At 40.7% G+C, this 18674-nt stretch overlaps 3 protein-coding genes, 1 long non-coding RNA gene, 1 other non-coding gene and 2 pseudogenes across 9 annotated transcripts; 4 read left to right on the top strand and 3 right to left on the bottom strand.

Annotated features, from left to right (window-relative positions):
- The first annotated feature begins 167 nt into the window (after positions 1–167).
- LOC148862459 (mediator of RNA polymerase II transcription subunit 30-like) lies at positions 168–5868 on the top strand. 5 transcript variants are annotated; one of them, XR_016110607.1, is made up of 4 exons: positions 191–773; positions 1124–1225; positions 4563–4673; positions 5511–5680. XR_016110607.1 is itself a non-coding variant. In XM_088980546.1 (4 exons), exons 1-4 carry the CDS (start codon positions 477–479, stop codon positions 5548–5550), a joined length of 513 nt encoding a protein of 170 aa, XP_088836672.1. In that variant the 5' UTR covers positions 191–476; the 3' UTR covers positions 5551–5868. The 5 variants fall into 5 exon arrangements, 4 of the variants coding, with proteins under 4 accessions (XP_088836673.1, XP_088836671.1, XP_088836672.1 ...); XM_088980546.1 differs by having other exon boundaries at positions 4600–4673; positions 5511–5868; XM_088980547.1 differs by lacking the exon at positions 4563–4673 and having other exon boundaries at positions 168–773; positions 5511–5868.
- On the top strand, positions 175–256 carry TRNAS-UGA (transfer RNA serine (anticodon UGA)). The gene has a single exon. It is a non-coding gene; the product is annotated as a tRNA-Ser (tRNA).
- Positions 2101–3034, bottom strand: LOC148862461 (pentatricopeptide repeat-containing protein At4g32430, mitochondrial pseudogene; annotated as a pseudogene).
- LOC148862460 (pentatricopeptide repeat-containing protein At4g32430, mitochondrial pseudogene) lies at positions 3200–4269 on the bottom strand (annotated as a pseudogene).
- A 3165-nt stretch (positions 5869–9033) lies between the features above and the next one.
- Positions 9034–13148, top strand: LOC148862457 (nuclear transport factor 2A-like). Its single transcript, XM_088980549.1, has 2 exons — positions 9034–9386; positions 12776–13148. The coding sequence occupies exons 1-2, from the start codon at positions 9090–9092 to the stop codon at positions 12848–12850; spliced, it is 372 nt and encodes a 123-aa protein (XP_088836675.1). The 5' UTR covers positions 9034–9089; the 3' UTR covers positions 12851–13148.
- On the top strand, positions 10724–11118 carry LOC148862458 (uncharacterized). The gene is made up of 2 exons (XR_016110608.1): positions 10724–10828; positions 10952–11118. It is a non-coding gene; the product is annotated as an uncharacterized LOC148862458 (long non-coding RNA).
- Positions 13149–13709: 561 nt separating the features above from the next.
- Positions 13710–15775, bottom strand: LOC148862456 (non-specific phospholipase C6-like). The gene is given in 5 exon segments (XM_088980543.1): positions 13710–14132; positions 14236–14409; positions 14577–15256; positions 15258–15516; positions 15519–15775. Coding segments are annotated over 5 exon segments (1527 nt in total). The 5' UTR covers positions 15631–15775; the 3' UTR covers positions 13710–13830.
- Between the last annotated feature and the right edge of the window lie 2899 nt (positions 15776–18674).

Below are 18674 nucleotides of genomic sequence, written 5' to 3'. Positions count from 1 at the left end.
TCTACCAAAGAATCTATTTAAAATTATGTCAAAAAGTTTTGGGGAGGTGGTTAAAATTATCAAAATTTCGTGTAGGTTTCAGCAAGTTACCCAAAAAAAAAGTACGTACCTTGATTAAGCGGGTTGGCCTGTTCTTTTAACTTGATGATAGGTTTGCTTAAATGGTTGTTCAGCGTCGATATGTCCGAGTGGTTAAGGAGACAGACTTGAAATCTGTTGGGCTTCGCCCGCGCAGGTTCGAACCCTGCTGTCGACGTAAATTTTCTTTTACTTGTTTTGCTCGATTTTTCAAGCGCTTCGAGGTTGAGGAGGATCGATTACTGAGTACAGACAGACAGGTTTTTGTTTCGAAAGAACAAAGAAGAGCAATCAGAGGTGTTTCTTCCGAATCCAGTGACATTGAAATTAGGGGGCTTCTGTGACCAAAACCCTGCTGTCCTCAAATTAGATTATTAGGGTTCCTGTCAGTGGACTTGATGATGGAAGAGAAAGGCGTGATATCAAACACAAAAAGCACGCAGGATTTGGCGGTGGAGGGGCTGAAGCACTTAGAGGACACAATCGAAGCAGCCTTTCAGATCCTTTCATCCATGAACGACGAACTCTGTAACCCAGCGTTGTGGCCTGTAGCTCATTCTTCCAGCGGCGATGCTTCTGATTCGTCTCATCACTCAGAAATGGGTAGTGGTGCTCTTGAAGAGGCTCGTCTTCGTTACAAATCTTCCATTGCTTCTCTTCGTTCTATTATTTCCGCAATTCCCAACTCCCGGAAGGTAAATCAAGAACCCTAGATTCCTTTGATTTTTCTTTCTTCCGAGATACTATTGGCTTTCGTTTCATTTTAGTTGCTTTGGTTATTGCAGTTGAGGAATTGCCAAGTAGAAAGCAAATCTAGCTATTATAAAGAAACTCATTAAATCTCTCACGATTCATAAAAACTTGATTACAAGATCGTTAACCTTCATTTAGAACAAACAATTAATTACTCTTTCTGATGAACTTTACTTCTCTCAAAGTTTTCCTTTTCTTTTTCTTTTTTACCATTGAATTTTCGTTTTTTTTAATCTCCGTGGAGTTCCTAGTGGTGTATAACATACCGTCATCTTGGATTATCTCAACTTAGGCAAAAGCATATGAGGCGGGTTTCGCCAATGGCAGTTCTGAATCACACGCAGATCAAGCTGAAATCGAAAAACTGGAAGAGAAAGCGATCAGTTTAAGAAAGGTACTTACTGGTTTGTTCCCTCCTTGTTGTCATGACAATATTAGATCATTGTTTAATCCTGGCTTATTCTTTTTGGTATTGTTTGCAATTTTCCATTGCTCTGAATTCTTGGACAAAGTTAGGCTATTAAGTTGGTAAGAGGTTTGCATCACCCAAATAGATTCCTGGTAATCTTTCCAAAACATGAGCTTCTTCCATGGAGCATACGGTCAATCGATCCAACTTCAGCTTCAGACATTAAGGATCTTACAACTTCCTTAAAATCTTGTTCGGTAAAAGACAACGCAATTACCATAATACATCATTCAGTTCAGCCACTTCAACTGTTATCAAATAGCCACTTAATTGTTAAGAGGTTTGTGTCACCCTGATAGGTTCCTGACTGTTCTTTCAACAACTAAGCTCCTTCCATGGAGCATTCAATCATGCCTTGTAATATTTGGTACATCTGAGGTTCCAAACAATCAGATGCCTGGATAAAGTTTGTTTTGTTCATGTCATTGTAATACCAATTTTATGTGTCTAAAATCATACATATTTTGCTCAATGTATCTCCATGTTTATATAGTTTCTGATTTTTTTCATAAATTGTAATTTATCAGTATGCATACATCTTTGTTAAATCTGCATATACCAATTTGTATCTTATTTATTTGGGTAAATTACAGATAAGTACCCTGTACTTTGGGGTAGTAACACTTAGGTACCCCGAACTTTTGACTGCAACACTTAGGTACCCCGAACTTTTAGAAATAGACACTTAGGTTCATTTCTGTTAACTCACGTTACAGATTATTGTAAAGTTACTGAAATGCCCATATATATTTTTTTAAATTGTTTAAATCATAAGTTTTAAAAGACCAAAATAACCCTGATTAAATGTTGGGTTCTATTCGGTCTGGGCACCACTGTTGCTCATCATGGGGAGAAGAAGCTATTGCTGCCGCAGGTAGAAGAAATCGTTGCCGCCGCTTGAGAAGAAACAGTTGCCGCCATGGGGGAGAAGAAACCATTGCCGCCGCCTTGGAAGAAACCATCTCCGAACCTGACTCCATGGGTTCGATTTGCATTAAAGCCTCAGCATCTCTTTTACCCATTTCGACATCCCCATGAATCCTACAAGCCCCAAGTAAGCTCTGCAATGTAGATAACCCTGGCTTTGTTGACATCTGACGCACAAACTCCTCTACCTCATCAAGCCACCCTGCCCTGCCCAACATATCCATAACACATGAATAATGTTCAGGGGATGGTTCAATTTAATGATCTTTGACTATTGAATCAAATACTTGACAACCCATATCTACCATCCCATGTCGGCCACAGGTAGAACATATAGAGAAAGGTGATTGAATCTAGTTGGACTGCTTTTCTTCACATTTCCTCAAACAGACCCATCACTAATTCATATTCTCCATGCCTTGCATAAGCAGAGATAATTGCAGTCCAAGAAACTTGGCTTGTTTGAGGTGATTCACAGAATATTTTCTGTGACTCTTCAATGTTCCCACGCTTTGCATACATGTCAAGGAGCACACCAGATACAACTGGGTTGGTATTTAACCCAAGTTTGATTATGCAAGAATAGCAACATTACCCTTGCCTCAATGATACAGATTCAGCAGATCCAATTGCACTTAAAACACCGCCAAAAGTGAATTCATTTGGATAGGATTCTAGTATTGCTAAGGAGAATGTTTGTAAAACTTCTTGCATAAGTCGAGATAATTGCAGTCCAAGAAACTTGGCTTGTTTGAGGTGATTCACAGAATATTTTCTGTGACTCTTCAATGTTCCCACGCTTTGCATACATGTCAAGGAGCACACCAGATACAACTGGGTTGGTATTTAACCTAAGTTTGATTATGCAAGAATAGCAATGTTACCCTTGCCTCAGTGATACAGGTTCAGCAGATCCAATTGCACTTAAAACACCTCCAAAAGTGAATTCATTTGTATAGGATTCTAGTATTGCTAAGGAGAATGTTTGTAAAGCTTCTTGACACATCCATTTTGTGCAGACCCAGAAATTAGAGCGTTCCATGATATGGTCTCTTTGTAACTAATCTCATCAAAGATCTTCTTTGACTCCTTCATGGACTCAAATTTAGAATACATGGTAATGAAACTGTTGGAAACATTCAATTCAGACAGAAAACCAGTTTTTGTACAAAATCCATGAATTGTATTCCCTTCTTTTACTAAATTCTCAACTGATATAGCATGGATTAATCCAACAAATGTTACTTCATTTGGATAAACTCCATCTTTTCTCATATCAATGAAGAGAAATAGCATCTTTTTCATTTATACCATGAAATTACATTGCGTTCAGTCATGCTCTCAAACACCATATTAGCATCCTCAACCACCTCACACTTTGAATACATTGAGATGAGAACATTACAAACTGAAACATGAGTCCCATACACAAATCTCAAAACGAGACCATGTATTTGTCTCCCAAGTTCCAAGCTTTTTTCATGGCCACAAGCTGAAATAGCATTAGAAAAAGAGACATGATCAAGCTCCATACCTTCCTTTACCAACTCAACAAAGGTATAAACCACTTCTACCCCATAATTTCCTTCCTGGACATAGCTTGAAAGTAGAGCATTCCAAGAAACCAAATCCCTTTAGGGCATTCCATCAAACAATCTCTTAGCCTCTTCTAGATAGCCCCACCTTGAGTACATTGTTATAAGTGCATTCCCAACAAATGTTTCAGAGTCAAGCTCAGATTTAATTACAAGGGAATGAAACTGAACACCTAGAAGACAATCCTGAATATTTGAGCAAAAGTTAAGAACAGTAGTACAAGTCACAGCATCAAAGGAGAGCCCAGTTTGATGCATTTGAACAGTGAATCTTAGTGCATCCTGACTTTCATGGAAACCTGAAAGAATTGTGTTCCAAGAAACAATATCCGGGCTACTTAAGTTCTTAAAGATCTCAAAAGCTTGATCAAATTGTCTATATTTGCAGTACATATTCATAAGAGAATTTGACACAGTGACAAATGAATCAAATCCAGATTGAGCCATTTTTGTTGGGCCAAGTTATTTTGCATCAAACTTAAAATAGATCGATGCAGTTGGTGGCTTAAGTCTTGTGAATTTATTTCATCTTTACTGGCAAAACAGTCCAAAAATACACGATAAGGGTAATTTTGGTATTATAAAATGTTTAACTGATGGAATACTAACGAGGTGGACCTAAGTGTCTATTTCTGAAAGTTCAGGCTACCTAGGTGTTGCAATCGAAAGTTCGGGGTACCTTAGTGGTACTACCCCCAAAGTACAGGGTATTTATCTGTAATTTACCCTATTTATTTTAGGGAGAATGACTGATCAGCCCAGGGTCAGAATTTGTAGGCTCAAAGTACCATCGGGGTAGGTGCCAGCTCGGAATTGATGCCAATTCACAGGCGGGCATTGGTGCATAGAGTGTGAGTTGTGATCGTTTTGAATGTTTATAGTTCTGGAGTGTAAATCAGAAATCTGCATTGGGTAAATCCGTGCTTCTCTGTTTATTTTGTTGCTTGTCAATTGCTTCTTTGTAATTTGCCAATTTTATGTATCATTTTTATATTTTATTTCTTTATATTGTATTATTTTCATTTATTTTGCGCTTGCATATGTATTTGAAAACTTCTTTATATTTTATGTTTTAGTATGTCTGTATATTCTTGTTAATCAAATTCTCTTTTACTTTCAGTGTTATGCCTAGAGTATGCCTTCAGCCCTTTAACCCCCCGAATGGGACTGCTTATTTTTAAGCATTTATTTGGAAAAAGCACTTATTTGAGGCCGGGGCCACAATAATCACTTATATGGGTTTGGGAAATAAGTCCGTTTTGAATAAGCTCCAAATTTTGGCTTTCTTTTAGTGCTTATTGCATTTCTGGCCCATCTTGGCGGTGTCATGTACCCTCATTTGAAAGCAGCACTTGTTCAAAAAAACTCGTAAGCGCATTTTAGGATAAGTACTTATTTATCCAATACGTACTCCCAAATGACGCCTATGTTCTTTACATATTTTTATGCATCACTATTCACTACCAATTAGAAATAGTGCATGAGTTGAAGTGTTGAACTGGCTTTTCTGGTACATATGGATCATTGCTCAATTCTTTTCTGCAATTTTTGCATCGGCCATCAATCTTTTAACCTTTGAATGGGTAGCTAAAGTATTCTGGTACCATCTATATTTTTGTCCTTATTAGTATACTTAATGCATGAGCATAATAGTCCACTCATATGATCATTTTTTGTTTCGAATGTAGGAGGTTGCGAATAAGCATAAACATCTCAAGATTCTTATAGATCAGCTTCGAAATATCATCACCGATGTATCCACATGGCAGAGTCCTTGTTCTGTCTAGAACACAGATAAGGCATTTCTAACATGTACGGCGGTTCTTAGCATTTAGGATAAGTACAGTTGAAAGGTGCCTGGAGCTTTCTTCTTTTTTTTTTCTCTCTTTACGTAGCAGGTGGGATGACAGTTGGGCACTTGGCAGATTAAAGACAGAAGTTGACAGATCAACCTAGAGGCTAGAGGGTCCCCTGTTTCATTGACGACTCGAATAATTTGGATATATGATTGATGAAAAAAGAGGGATTAAGTACCGAAGTGCCAAATCACCTCCAAACATAAAATCATAATTAATTGATAAAAATAATTAGAAAAAAAGAGTGTGAAGTCTAGGACAGATTCATAGATATCTCATGAAAGCATTCATTTTGCCGGATTTCCTCTTAAAGCCATGATGGAATCGTTATAAAGCAATTGATATTTGAGGATGTCCGTGGGCTTTTATGTTTGAAACTTTGCACTCAGGGTGAGGGGAGATAGGTTATGAATAAGAATGGTTTACCAAAAATGTGACTATCATTGTGTTGGAATGTTTTTGTTCCATCGTAAGATTGGCAGCAAACGACTGGTGCACCAAACCAACTGTTAATGAACAGGCCAGCATAAGACCAAAAGAAAGCCTCCTGTTAGAGAATCTTAACACCAGTTAGTTATATTAGATTTATGCCATTGGCCATTGCTACCTGTAGCTGTTGGTGTACCATTTACAGCAGATCCAAACTCCCCGATCTATTCCTAGTAACAGTGGGCCCCTAGAGAAGTTTGCCTTCAATTGGATGAAGCCTGAAGGATAGATTAGCCTGCCTTGTTTAAACTGTAATGCCTCATGAGCCTCTGCCATTATCACAACGCATTTCTGAATTTTGATTAGCGTGAACGAGTCTTTTTTTCCCCCCTTTTGCTTGATCTACACCATTGCCAAGTATATCACTGTTTACTACTAATGAGAAAGAGGTCTTCCGTTGCCAACAATGACCTCCCGTAGTTTAGACTTGAGATGGCCATTCATTCCCCATCCTTGATGTAACCGTTTTCGGCCACGTATCAATGTTTTGTGATGTAAAATTTTTTGGCTAAGTACCTCGTTATTTGACCCGATGGTGGCGTGCCTTAGTGATGAGCTACTTGGTAGTGAATTGCCTATTGGTGAACTGCTCGGTGGAGAACTGCCTGGGGGTGAATTTTCTGGTGGCAAATTGCCCGGTGGCGAGCTTCTCGGTGGTGAACTGCCTGGTGGTGAACTGCCTGGTGGCGAACTGCCCGGTGGTGAGCCGCTCGGTGGTGAACTGCCTGGTGGCGAATTGCCCGGTGGTGAGCTGCTCGGTGGCGAACTGCCCGGTGGCGAGTTGCTTGGTGGCGAACTGCCTGGTGGCGAGCTGCTCGGTGGTGAACTGCCCGGTGGTGAGCTGCTCGGTGGCGAACTGCCTGGTGGCGAACTGCCCGGTGGCGAGCCGCTCGGTGGCGAACTGCTTGGTGGCGAACTGCCCGGTGGCGAGCCGCTCGGTGGCGAACTGTCTGGTGGCGAGCTGCTCGGTGGCGAACTGCCTGGTGGCGGACTACCTACTAGGCGGTCGATGACTTAGAGAATGCTGGAGCTCCCTGGTGCGTCACAATCCGACTGCCCTCAGCATGAGGTGGTCTTCTTTCCTGTGTAGGCTGCGGGAGCTGAGGGACCTGCGAGAACTTCATCTTTTCCTCCCCTTTGTAGGTGGCGGGAGCTGAGAGACCTACGAGAACTCCATCTTTTCCTCCTCTTTGTAGGCGGCGGGAGCTGAAGGACCTACGAGAATTGAATCAGAGGTCCCGGGGGTATTTTCCCGGTGGGGGCTCTCCGATGCTTAAGTTAGCACTCTTATTGTAGAGAGCTTTGAAAATAATATGAGAGAGCTAGAGAGCAGGGGTTACTTCCCTTTTTTCATCCCCCTCCCCTTTGGGGGGTGAGGTCTTTATATACCGGAGTCGTCGCGGGTTAGGTGGGTAAAAAGCCTCCAAACGGTAAGACTCGTCGCATCCTGTCAGAACCAGGGTACGGTGGTGAACTCCTCGAGGTCGTCAAGTTGGCGCTTGTGTCAGGCGGCCAGGTCGGCGCCTGGGCCGGGTTGTCAGGGGGGTGCATGTGTCAGTCGATGGGTCAGTGTCTAGGCCAGGTCGTCAGGTCGGCGCCTGTGTCAGTCAGCGGGTCAGTGTCTAGGCCAAGTTTGTCGGTGGGCGCCTTATGGGCGGCTTGGTCGGATCATGCGCTAGGCTGGTCCAGGTCGGCCAGGTCGCACAGGCCACACGCCGCACGTAATTCGCGCACGCAGTCGCGCGTACCGCGCGCGCGCACCGCGCAAGTCGTGTGTGCTGCGCGTCAGGCCGCGTGGGCGCACGTCAGGCCGTGCGGGCGCGCGTCTGGCCGCATGCAGGTCACGCCAGGCCGGCCAGACTGATGCTCGGGTGTGTCACCAATTTTGTAAGTTTGTTGACTAGATGTTTTCCTAGTTGTCACGAGGTGCCACATGTCACAATTTCACTGGAAGGCCAAATCTGCCCTCATCACTTCCTTTTCAGCAAAAATAGCTTGTACCCTTATTTCAAATTTGACTCCAAACCATATGAACTGAATATTATTCTCTATCAACATTCAACAACTTGGAATTGGCCGCAATAACAATGGGGATGGTATGTTAGTGACAATTCAAAAACCCCCATTCTATATATCAATGCGCTTGCATGAATTAACATTAATTCCGAACCGACACCCATTCCAACTGTACTTTGGGCCTAAAAATTTTGAGCCTGTGCTGAATCATCATTTTCCTTTTAAACTATGGAATTATTGGATCAAAATGTCACATGTGTTTCATATACGATTATAGATCCCATGTGTAAAAGACCCTATTTATTTTTAATTATTTCTGATCAAAGCCAAAATGCGATACCTTTTCATAATTAAACCCTTTCTAATTGGTCATATTAATCCTCCAAGTGCCCAAACTGCAAACGTAGGTTCTAGTCGCCCTGGTTAGCATTTTTCCCCCTTTGTATTTTAATTCATAATCTCGCCCTTTGTCTTGATCCTCCAAGTCCAGGTGCAGCGGCAGAGTTATATAATAATAATTATTTGAGGGACAGGTCTGGGTCTGAATGCCTGAACGATCGCCTAATTACATTCAGACACCTTGCCATTCCTTGAATCTGTACGATTGATGAGTTGTAGACCGAATTACACGTCTATAATCTGTTTAGGGAACCGGGAGGGCAGGTCCGTGTCCGAGAAGACTAGGGGGGCGATGACCGTTTTTTTTTTTTAATTTTTATAACGAAAGTACAAAAGAAAAAAAAAGAGAAAATATCCCTTCTTGTGTCTCTTCCCTTTGTGCCGGCCGCCCGCAGCTGCAAACCCAAAGCTAAAGCCTATAAAACTATAAGAAAGAGAGAGAGATAGAGAGGGGGAGTATTAGAGTGTAAGAGGGTGAGCTGCCGTGGATTACGATTAACGGCGAAGATGGATCCGGATTCTGTAGCGAAGGCATTTGTGGAGCATTACTACTCCACATTCGATGCCAACCGGGCAGGGCTGGCAAACTTGTATCAGGAGGGATCAATGCTCACATTCGAGGGCCAGAAGATCCAGGGCTCTCAGAACATTGTAACCCACCTCACCGGCCTCCCCTTCCAGCAGTGCCAGCACAGCATCACCACCGTCGACTGCCAGCCCTCTGGCCCTGATGGCGGCATGCTCGTCTTCGTTAGTGGCAATCTCCAGCTCGCCGGCGAACAGCACGCTCTCAAGTTCAGTCAGGTATATATCGTGGCGTCTCCTGATATCCTTTTCGCTTCGCATAAATGCTTCTGTGGGTTTTTAGGGTTTTATTTTGGGAATCTTATACTCGATCTGTTGCCGATGATTGAATACGAAACTTGATTGTTTCTGATTGATTTTTATCACGTAGAGATGATTTGGAGTTCATCTGACTAGATCTGGATAGCAGTTTCTGCGTTCCTTATTGTTATGGCAGTTGTTCGGACTTGATTTTTCTTGCTTCTGCTTGGCGTACTCCTCACAGTTGTGACCTTCGAACTTGATCATGGTCCATATCAAGTCTTGGTTGATGCGTTTTGCTACTTCCATCAATGATTGATCTTTTGGTTGATTCAAAACTGGACTTGACTGTGTAGGGGTTTGGAGATTATTTGTGCTCTTTGTGTAATATGGATTCTTCCCGGTTCTCTCCCACCAAAAACTTTTATATGTTTGTCTCCATTTATTTTCCATCCAATAATCGTTGGCCGTTGGCATTATTGTTCCATTTGAGTTGAATATTTACAGTTGTTAATGTTCCGTGTCAGATTTGCGGTTTCTTCTTTATTCAGGTTCAGTAGTGTTTGTCACAAGCTTCTCATCTCATTGCTGCTGCATTTGCTATATGTTGTTATTTTTGCTCATTTATTTTCTTAAAATTAGTAGGATTAGAAAAACATACAAAAGACTGTCGACCTCTTCTCCTATCGATTTATGCAGTAAAGACAGAATTTTGAGGAATTGATGTTCTTGAAGGGTTTTTAATTTCATTCTTCTATCTTCTACCCCGTAAGGTCTAACTTTACTCTTCTAGTTCTTGCATTTAGATCTGATTGTTCTTTCCCGGATATTTCTATCGCATTCTTGATTAACTCTTGGCATTTCTTGAATTTATTTGAATATTTGTTGTTTTTTTGGAATGTTCGTGCTTTCAGATACTCCTTAATTTTTTTTTTCTAGCTTAAAGTTATATCCAGCTGCATATATCCTTAACTACTGCCTCATTTGACTGGCAATTCCCTCATCCCTGAGGAAAATTGCCCTACCATACAAGTACAATTTTCATAATTCATTCTAAGCAAGTGTAAGAAGGTACCTAATCATACCTTGGGATAATTGCCTCACAGTAGGAGCAAACCCCTAAATCCCTATATCAAATCTAAGGATCCCACCTCTCTGTTTGCTATTAGGTTGAGTCTTGTGACCATCAACGGCCCTCACTATTATTGTCACTGCAAGTGAATTTACCTGTTGCTGTTGGTATTGGCATATTTTTGGTATTTCCATTCAACTAATTCATAAACTTTCATGCCAATATATTTTGCTAGTTTTGATGAGTTTCCTGGTTATGTGTTGGTTTGGTGGAGGCTGATTCATTAAAGTTTGGACACTGTTAGCTTCATGAGGATGGCTGATTTGTTTCCAGGAAGACTTATTGCCTTGTATGTATAGTTTACAAAAACAACAGGAACTTGTTTATTCCCAAACTTTAGTCATGAGATGTTGTAGTAGGTTCCCTCTCCCATTTTTCTCATCTTTCCTGGTTATGCTTTGGTTTTGTGGAGGCTCATTCTTAAAAGCTTGGACACTGTTTACTACATGGGGATAGCTGATTTTTTTCCAGGAAGGCTGAAGGCATATCACCTTAAATATATACTTGAAGAAAACAATGTGAACTTGTTTATTCCCAACTTAGTTGTGGGATGTTGTAGTAAGTTCGCTCTCCCACTTTTCCCATCTTGTGGCAAGTCCTCTTGTTTTCAGTAGTGGTATTATGAAGTCTTTCAGGACGGACTACAATAAATTAAATGCTAGAACAATGCTGGTACTTGTGAGACAAATGCGTCCTTCTTTAAAGTTTGCATCTCATAGGTAGCTTATTTGTTGCATTTATCAGATCCTAAATTTGTAATTGAGTTTGTTGATGCGTCCTTTTCCTTTTCTGAAATATTTTCTATACAATGCATCTCAACAAAGTCAAAGTCTCACCCTCACCTTTTTGAGCTGGCTATACAAAAATCATATGGATTACTTTCTAAATGTATGTAATGTCCTGGTATTTTGATTCAATTACACCCTTCTGAACTTCATGTTAGAAAATTTGTATGAGTGAATGTAGTTCATTCTTATCCCAATCATTTGAGCGCATGCGTGTTGCTCAATGCAAGAGATACTACAACTATTGGTCTTTTGTCTATTGCTAATTTTGTGGTGGTTGTGCTAATTCGGTCATTTGTTGTGTACTATACAGTGTGTATATATTCAAGTATAGTCATATACTGGTATGCATGGGGTGGACTTACAATTTAGTGGCCATTGTATCATTTCTGTACTTGTATCATTTGAATGAGGAGAAGTGTTTTCCTTTTTTTTTTTTTTTTAAATTATATTTCTGTCCTTACAATTAAAGAGGGATCAAATTCAGAAATTGGAGTGTTTTAGTCAAATTAAAGTTTTACACTCGCATTTACACTTTTAGTAGTAGTATAGATCTGAAGTGAATATATTAGTGTCATCACCATCCGTTTTTTTTTTTGCACTATGCATTTGTAATTGTTAATTGAAATTAACAATCAACAGAATTTTGCTCTTATACTGCTGGGTTTGCATAATTTCCTTTCATCTTTCCAAAACAATTCTTCCTAATGGTTATTCTATTTGGGATATGTAAAGAAAAAATGCAAGTTTACTCGAGTTGTATGTAAAACCTAGAGTTATTATTTTTTGATGGCCCTTTGCGATTTATAGACCCCATTACATGAATCATGATCTAGTCTCATGGTAAAGACTATAAGGCTGCAGCAACCTGTTCCCTTTTTCTTTGATTATATATGTAACTGTTGATGAGGTTATCCGGAGCTAAATTCTCGTCAGAGCTTGCTGTCCTCTGACAGTCTGTCTCATTCAATAAAAGCCATCTTTAGTGTCTTTTGTGACTAGTTTTCCAGAGAGCCCTTCTATAAACAAAGTCGTTTGTGCAAGAGCATTCGACCATATGATTATCATACCCCCAGAATGTGGTCTTGGATGGGTCCAAATGACCACCGGATGTCTGCTTATTGTTAGGGTTGAAAGCAGTTCAGATGCATCATGAACTACCTTTTAATCATTTCAGAAAAAAGTGATCGCTGTTGGACTCCAATTTAGAATGTGTTTTGGTGTTGTTAGCCCGAGTTTTTATCATTGCATCATTCTTCCTAGTTACATGGTCCAAAACACTGTTCGCAATTTTTTTTTGGTTCGTGTCTTGCTCGTAGGCTATAGCAACAAATCGTTTTATAATTTTCTCAACCGGAAAGTAGTCTCTGATTGTCATTTGTATTTGGCATTGCTTTTGTTTCCTCTGTTGTTCTAACCAGTTTTCGTTTTTTCCTTGTGTTTTCATGCAGATGTTCCATTTGATGCCAACCCCACAGGGAAGCTTTTATGTGCTGAATGACATTTTCCGGTTGAACTATGCTTGAATTTGAGGACGATCACCTGGGGAGTGGGGAGTGTGGGGGACCTGGGGGGATTGGGAGATGTTTGGTTGGGATGTCTGGGACTAGAATCGGTTTGCTTGATTCAGTTTAGTTTTTTTTAGACTTTGTGAGATTATTGGGGAGTTTTCCATGGTTTCTTGCTTGTTTTGTGTTCTTCCTTTCCAATATTTATTACATCTTGTTATCAGGAACTGCGCCCCTTGGTGATCTGTTGCAATGGAACCAAATGCCACCAGATTTAATCATTCAATGGATCGAATCAGGTTTTTCAATGATTAAATTAGGTTTAATATTTCTGGAGAGGAGCAGATTCTTTCTTTTCTGCAATTGAACGTGGGAAGATGATCCCTGGTTTTTTCTCGTTTATGCTTGACTTTGAAACAATTATTTGTTATGTTCATCGACTTGTTCGGACCGCTGTTAATGTGGGTTGAATCTTGAGTCGTGTCATCTGGATAACAGGGTTATCCCAGTTACTGTTTACTTGTTTAGGCTCTCGCTGCTGGCGCCCGGGTAGGCGACCCGATTAGCGGACTTGTCTCTTTTTATCCTTACGTCCGTTCAGTTTGCTTGGATTATCAATGCGAAAATTTGTGTCGTGCAGTGGTCAGTGATCGCTCATGGAATAACCCCTGAACAAGAGATTGGCATTCCTTATTTCAAGGATTTATCTCTTTTTTTGCAGTTAAAATGAAGTTATCCTTTTCTATAGTTAAAGCTGTGGCCACCGTCCAGCAATGCAGGCTCAGTAGCTAAGAGATTCATTGCGCAGTGTCGGTAGATCGGTCAGTGATGTCTAAAAATCGCAGAAATAGGACTACAAAGAGCATGAATGGCAAGCTTCGATAACTTCTGTTCTACTGTTTCCTTTAAGATAATTTATATATTTTAGAATAAGGGGGATGACACTATCATCGAGTAAAACGGGTAAACCAGAAGGGTAGTATCTCCATCTCCTAATTCTAATGGCGAAGCGTAGTTGATCTAGTGGTGAGAGAGGATCTCATGTCTACTATGGCAGATTCATCTGCATCCAACTTGATGGCTTCTTTGCTTGCCCTTATGAATCTGGATACAGCGCCCTTCACATAATCATGAGCCTCTTTAACGCTCATATTGTTCGTCATCTCGTCGGGGAAGCTGCTCAAGAAGTGGTCACCGTTAAGAACAGCGGCCAAGTGGACTACCTCACTCTGAAATTCCGATAGCTTGTCCTCTTCTTTGGCTTCTGTTCTTCTTAAAGGAGCCACGTCCGGTAGCACCTCTTTTAGCAGTTCCGCCAAGAAAACCCACTTGTTAATTAGTCTCTGTCCTAGTTAAGTAATAATTTTTAGAACAAAGCTCTTCTGAGAAATCAATATTCATACCTGGACAATCAGTTCTAGGAGAGGTTAATTCTCCCACGACCTGCTCAAAAGTCCCGGCCCAAGCATCTCTGTGCGTCAAGAAATTGGAGGAGAGGTTGAACATCTTTATTGTTGCGGGTATTGAAGAGTGCTCGAACTCTGAGTCTGGAGTAGGTCCATTTGGGCCACTGATCACTGCAGACGAGATATGAACGGATCCCCATTAGTATGGCAGCAGGAAAAGGAAAATGAACAAGGGGCGGGCGGGGGCGGTAAATTTGAAGTTCACAAATTCAAGGATCCGAGCTACGGAGGTTGGAGAAGGAAAAAAAAAACAAAAAAAGAAAAGGAAGAACTTGAACCGGTTCCTTTCTTAATCCAAGGGGACACCATGATTGTGGGCACTCGAACTCCCAGGCGATCGAACTTGAAGAAGTAAGGGGCAGGACCTGTGTTGCCATCGGGGTTGGGAACATTCACATAGGGAGTCTTTACATGATCGAAGAACCCACCGTGCTCGTCGTAGGTAATCACCAGAAGGGTCTGGTTCCATCGAGGACTCGATCTTAAGGTCTCGTAAACCTCTTTCACTAACTTCTGCCCATTTGCGACATCGTGAGAAGGGTGGTCGTCGTTGGCAGGTAACCCTTTGAGATCGAAATACCTCGGCTCGATCACGGTTAAGCTGGGCAACTTCCCTTCTCTGGCATGCTTCTTGAACTTTAAATCGAATTGATGGAACTTGAATATGTATTTCAATTTTCTCAAATTCCTGTAGAAGAGAGTGGTGGGGATGTTTTGGAAGTAAATACCGAAGTCCAATCCATTCTCATGGAGGGAGTCGAAGATAGTCTTCTGTGGGTAGCCTGTAGCTAGCTGCTTTCTGACGTGGCTGATGGAACCATGAGACGTTGCAGAGTAGACGAATAGCCTGTTTGGTTGGGTTGGCCCGGGAATCGAAGAGAACCATCGATCAAAGACGGCGAATTCATGCACCAGGGAGGCGTATATGGGTACAGATTCGGGTTTGAATCCTTTCATCAGTGTCTGAGAGATTGGAAGACATTGTCAGAGCTTGTTCGACAAATCCTGACATAGAAGGAATGAGGCTGGATCCAAAAACCTGTTCTTGGACAGCCTCGAATGAGTGTCCAGGATCCTGATCAACAAACTCGGCATTGTCGGTAAAGCAGATTGATTGTGACTGGGGGGTTTTAGTTGACACAGGGTTGCATTCCTTGCCTGTGACTCCATTGATTGATGGGTTGATAGATTTCTTCATCCATCCAAGCATGTGATCCTGATGGTTTTGATGGGAGACTGGTTAGAAGCAGCAGCAGCAGAGGAAAAGGTGAGGAGCAGCAGGAGGAGAAGAGTGGAGATAGGAGGATATTCTCTGGTTCTTAATCTTTCCATGTGTGGTAATGACTAACGAAGAGGTGGAAGTGGAACTATAACAAAGGAGATACTCCAGTTTCTCTGTGAAGTTTGAATGAACTGGGTATTGGGGGCGGAAGTTTTTCCAATAAAGTATTGTGGAATTGGATTTTCTGCGATTGTTCAAGATAGAGCTGAAATTGTCTTTTAACAAAAGATATTCGGAATTATAAAGTAAAAGCAAGATGTTTTGTCAATAATGGATTCGCTTTAAAGGGTAGAGAGATCTAGAAAAGAAGAAAGAACAAGAAGAGAAGCCACTACTGTTGGGTCCGAAGAAAAGAGAAAAAAAAAAAATATTCAAGCAATAACTTGGGCAATTTTGTGAATAGAGAAGAGATGGATTTTGGTTTATTATGCTTCTCTGGTTGCTTCAGTCCAATGAAGGAGGAAAAATGGAACAATGGAACGAGGATTTTGTCATGTGGCCGAAAGGAAAAGGAAAAGGATTAAAGGAACATGATTATGTTTGAATTGAGGCAAAAGACATGATGTCATGTTCCACGCACAAGGCCACGTTGTTGTTGAACACTTGAACTTGGGACTCTTGGAGTTGGAGCGTGATCCACGTTCACGATTTATGGGAAGAGAAACCAATTGAGTGGTTGAAGATCCTGTGTTGAAATGAAATGCATACTTGTGCTATTCATTTTTAAAACCATTTCTTCGGTCTTTGTGAAATACGGCAATTTCTTTGGATTGTTTCCCTAGTATCAGTGGAATCGAGCTGCTAATTGTTTATCTCTCTTTGTAGAGTCTAATCCAACGGCTGATATAAAATACCTCTCAGGCCGGGGCATATATTGTAATATAGTAATTAGTAAATAATAATACTACATGTGAAGATGAATGTTAAAATCTTAATTTAATTACTCTCATACATAGTCTTAGTTAATGTGGTTTAGAGTGAGTAAGCACTTTTAAGAGTGTCGGTATCGGTCACTCAGTGGACCGCTTCCACTTTAACGGAATGAAAATAAATAAATAAATATTTTTATATATAAAATAAAGGGAAAAAAGCTAGGAAAGGTGAAGATAATGGGATAGTAGTGTGCATATTATATATCAGAAAATAATAATAATAAAAGGGGAGAGTGGAATGAGAGGAGAGTGAGAGTCCCACACTACACTCCTGCTTATTCACCGACAACTTTTAAAAAATGAATAGGCTTTAAACTCCCCCAAACTACTGTAATATGCTCAAGTTCGCTAAGACATTGTTTTTTTGGGTAAATTATAAAGACCCCTGTATTATGGGGTCTGTGACAAAGATCCTTTGCTTTTTTTTTTTTTTTTTTTAATTTAACAAAGACCCCTCTGTATTATGACTGTGAGACAAAAACCCCCTTCCGTCCAAAAAGGACGTTACAATATCTTTTAATCTTCATACTATTCTTATAAAAATTAGATGAGAAAAACACTGTTCATCTTTTCCGATCTTCCGATCCCACCTGTCTATTCCTTTACATTTTTCTCTCTCCCTCTCTCCTCTCTCTCCCCCGAATCTGATCTGGTGGTCAGTCAAATGGCCGAAGACGACTCCAAAACCAGTAGTCTCAACGAAGCCAGTTCCAGCTCCAAGGATTTCCAACAAGATTAAAAAGACAAAGGTTGGCTTCAGCTGGGATTTGGTAATTACGTGATGGGAAGAACCGAATTTAACCATAATCAGATGGAACCAACCACTCCAACAGTCAGATTGGTGGAGCTCGATCTATTACCACCCAGCGGCAGTAGTATTAGCAGCAGCACACAACAAGTTAAACCATTATTAAATCCTTTCTTCCATATGAACGAGTTTAGAGGTCATTGTCCAAATAGTTTTAGTGGTGGTATCAGTATCATCGATACGCCTTTGTTCTTGCCGCACCTGAGGACCAGTTTGAGTTTTCCTCAACCTGAGGTCCCATGGGGATATAGGCCTAACCCATGGAATCCAACAGCTTCATTCTCTTCTTGTTCTCCGATGCTGCTGCCTGCAATTTATTACGCCCAACAGTTTCAACAACCGGCCTTAGACGTTGCCGGTCCGAGCTCAGATGTTAGAGTCATGGAGGTTCCTCTGAGAATGCAATCCGGTGTTTGGTTTATTCTCCAAGCATCACAAAATCAGTAAGTACTAAATAGATAGAAGAATCAGATCATGAAGAAATAATGGAAGAAACCCAAGACCCTATTCTCTCTTTCATTTTTTGATTTAGTGTCGCTTCTAATTAATCTATTGCACCTTGCTACTCAATGCGGAACAAGAGAATCCTTCTTGCCTCAGATACCCAAGAGCTACCTAAGAATTAAGCAAGTCTGTTACTTTTTCTTTCTTTCTTTCTTTTTCCCTCCTTTTCTGTACGTCTGTGCTTTATGTTAATTTTCTGAAAGGAAACCCGTGGTTATTGGTTAAAACAACTCCTCGTCTAATCAACGGCATTTATCCCTTCCCCCCGTAAATTAATCTTGTCATGGGAGAATGACAGTTCGATTGTTGACAAAATATCTGGTTAACAAGCTCAAACTAGAAAACGAATCAGAGGTACTTAAAACCATCTTTGCATCTGTTTCACTCCTAAATGCTTATAGAATTAATGATTGGTTTGGTACCATGTGCCATATTTTTTATTTGTTTTTAGCTATTTGCATACTAAAATCACAATTCACGAATGCAAAATTGACAAAACATTAATTACCCTTATAGGCCAACACCAACCTCATGGAGGAGGCGCAGTCATTCATTCTTTCCGTGTCTTCTGTTTTTTTTTTCTGAGAGAATAAGAGATAGAGGAGGTGCAGTTTTCCGAGTTATGAGGTATTGAACTGACGGGTCGTATTCATCTTTTAGTTCTCCACGTGGCCAAAGAGAAACGGTGAGGGAGATGAAAAGAAGAGAAGAAAGGCAAAACAATAGGTTAAATAGGTTTTAAGAAAAAAAAAAGCAAAAAAATAAAATAGAAAAAGTTTAGTGGGGTATTTTGGTAATTTAACGCATTCCATCATCTCACTTTGTCTCGTGATCATAGTACACGAGGTCT

This window comes from Nelumbo lutea, chromosome 3 (genome assembly GCF_056320005.1).
Source record: "Nelumbo lutea isolate HS-2025 chromosome 3, American lotus-T2T, whole genome shotgun sequence".
In the NCBI taxonomy this organism is placed as follows: domain Eukaryota; kingdom Viridiplantae; phylum Streptophyta; class Magnoliopsida; order Proteales; family Nelumbonaceae; genus Nelumbo; species Nelumbo lutea.
This window is presented reverse-complemented; position numbering and strand designations above follow the sequence as displayed.

Coding starts and splice junctions, on each gene's coding strand:
- LOC148862459 (XM_088980545.1), top strand. CDS start 477: ATGATGGAAGAGAAAGGCGTGATATCAAACACAAAAAGCACGCAGGAT. Junction 774..1,123: donor CAATTCCCAACTCCCGGAAG/GTAAATCAAGAA, acceptor ATCTCAACTTAG/GCAAAAGCATATGAGGCGGG. Junction 1,226..1,347: donor AAGCGATCAGTTTAAGAAAG/GTACTTACTGGT, acceptor GGACAAAGTTAG/GCTATTAAGTTGGTAAGAGG.
- LOC148862457 (XM_088980549.1), top strand. CDS start 9,090: ATGGATCCGGATTCTGTAGCGAAGGCATTTGTGGAGCATTACTACTCC. Junction 9,387..12,775: donor ACGCTCTCAAGTTCAGTCAG/GTATATATCGTG, acceptor GTTTTCATGCAG/ATGTTCCATTTGATGCCAAC.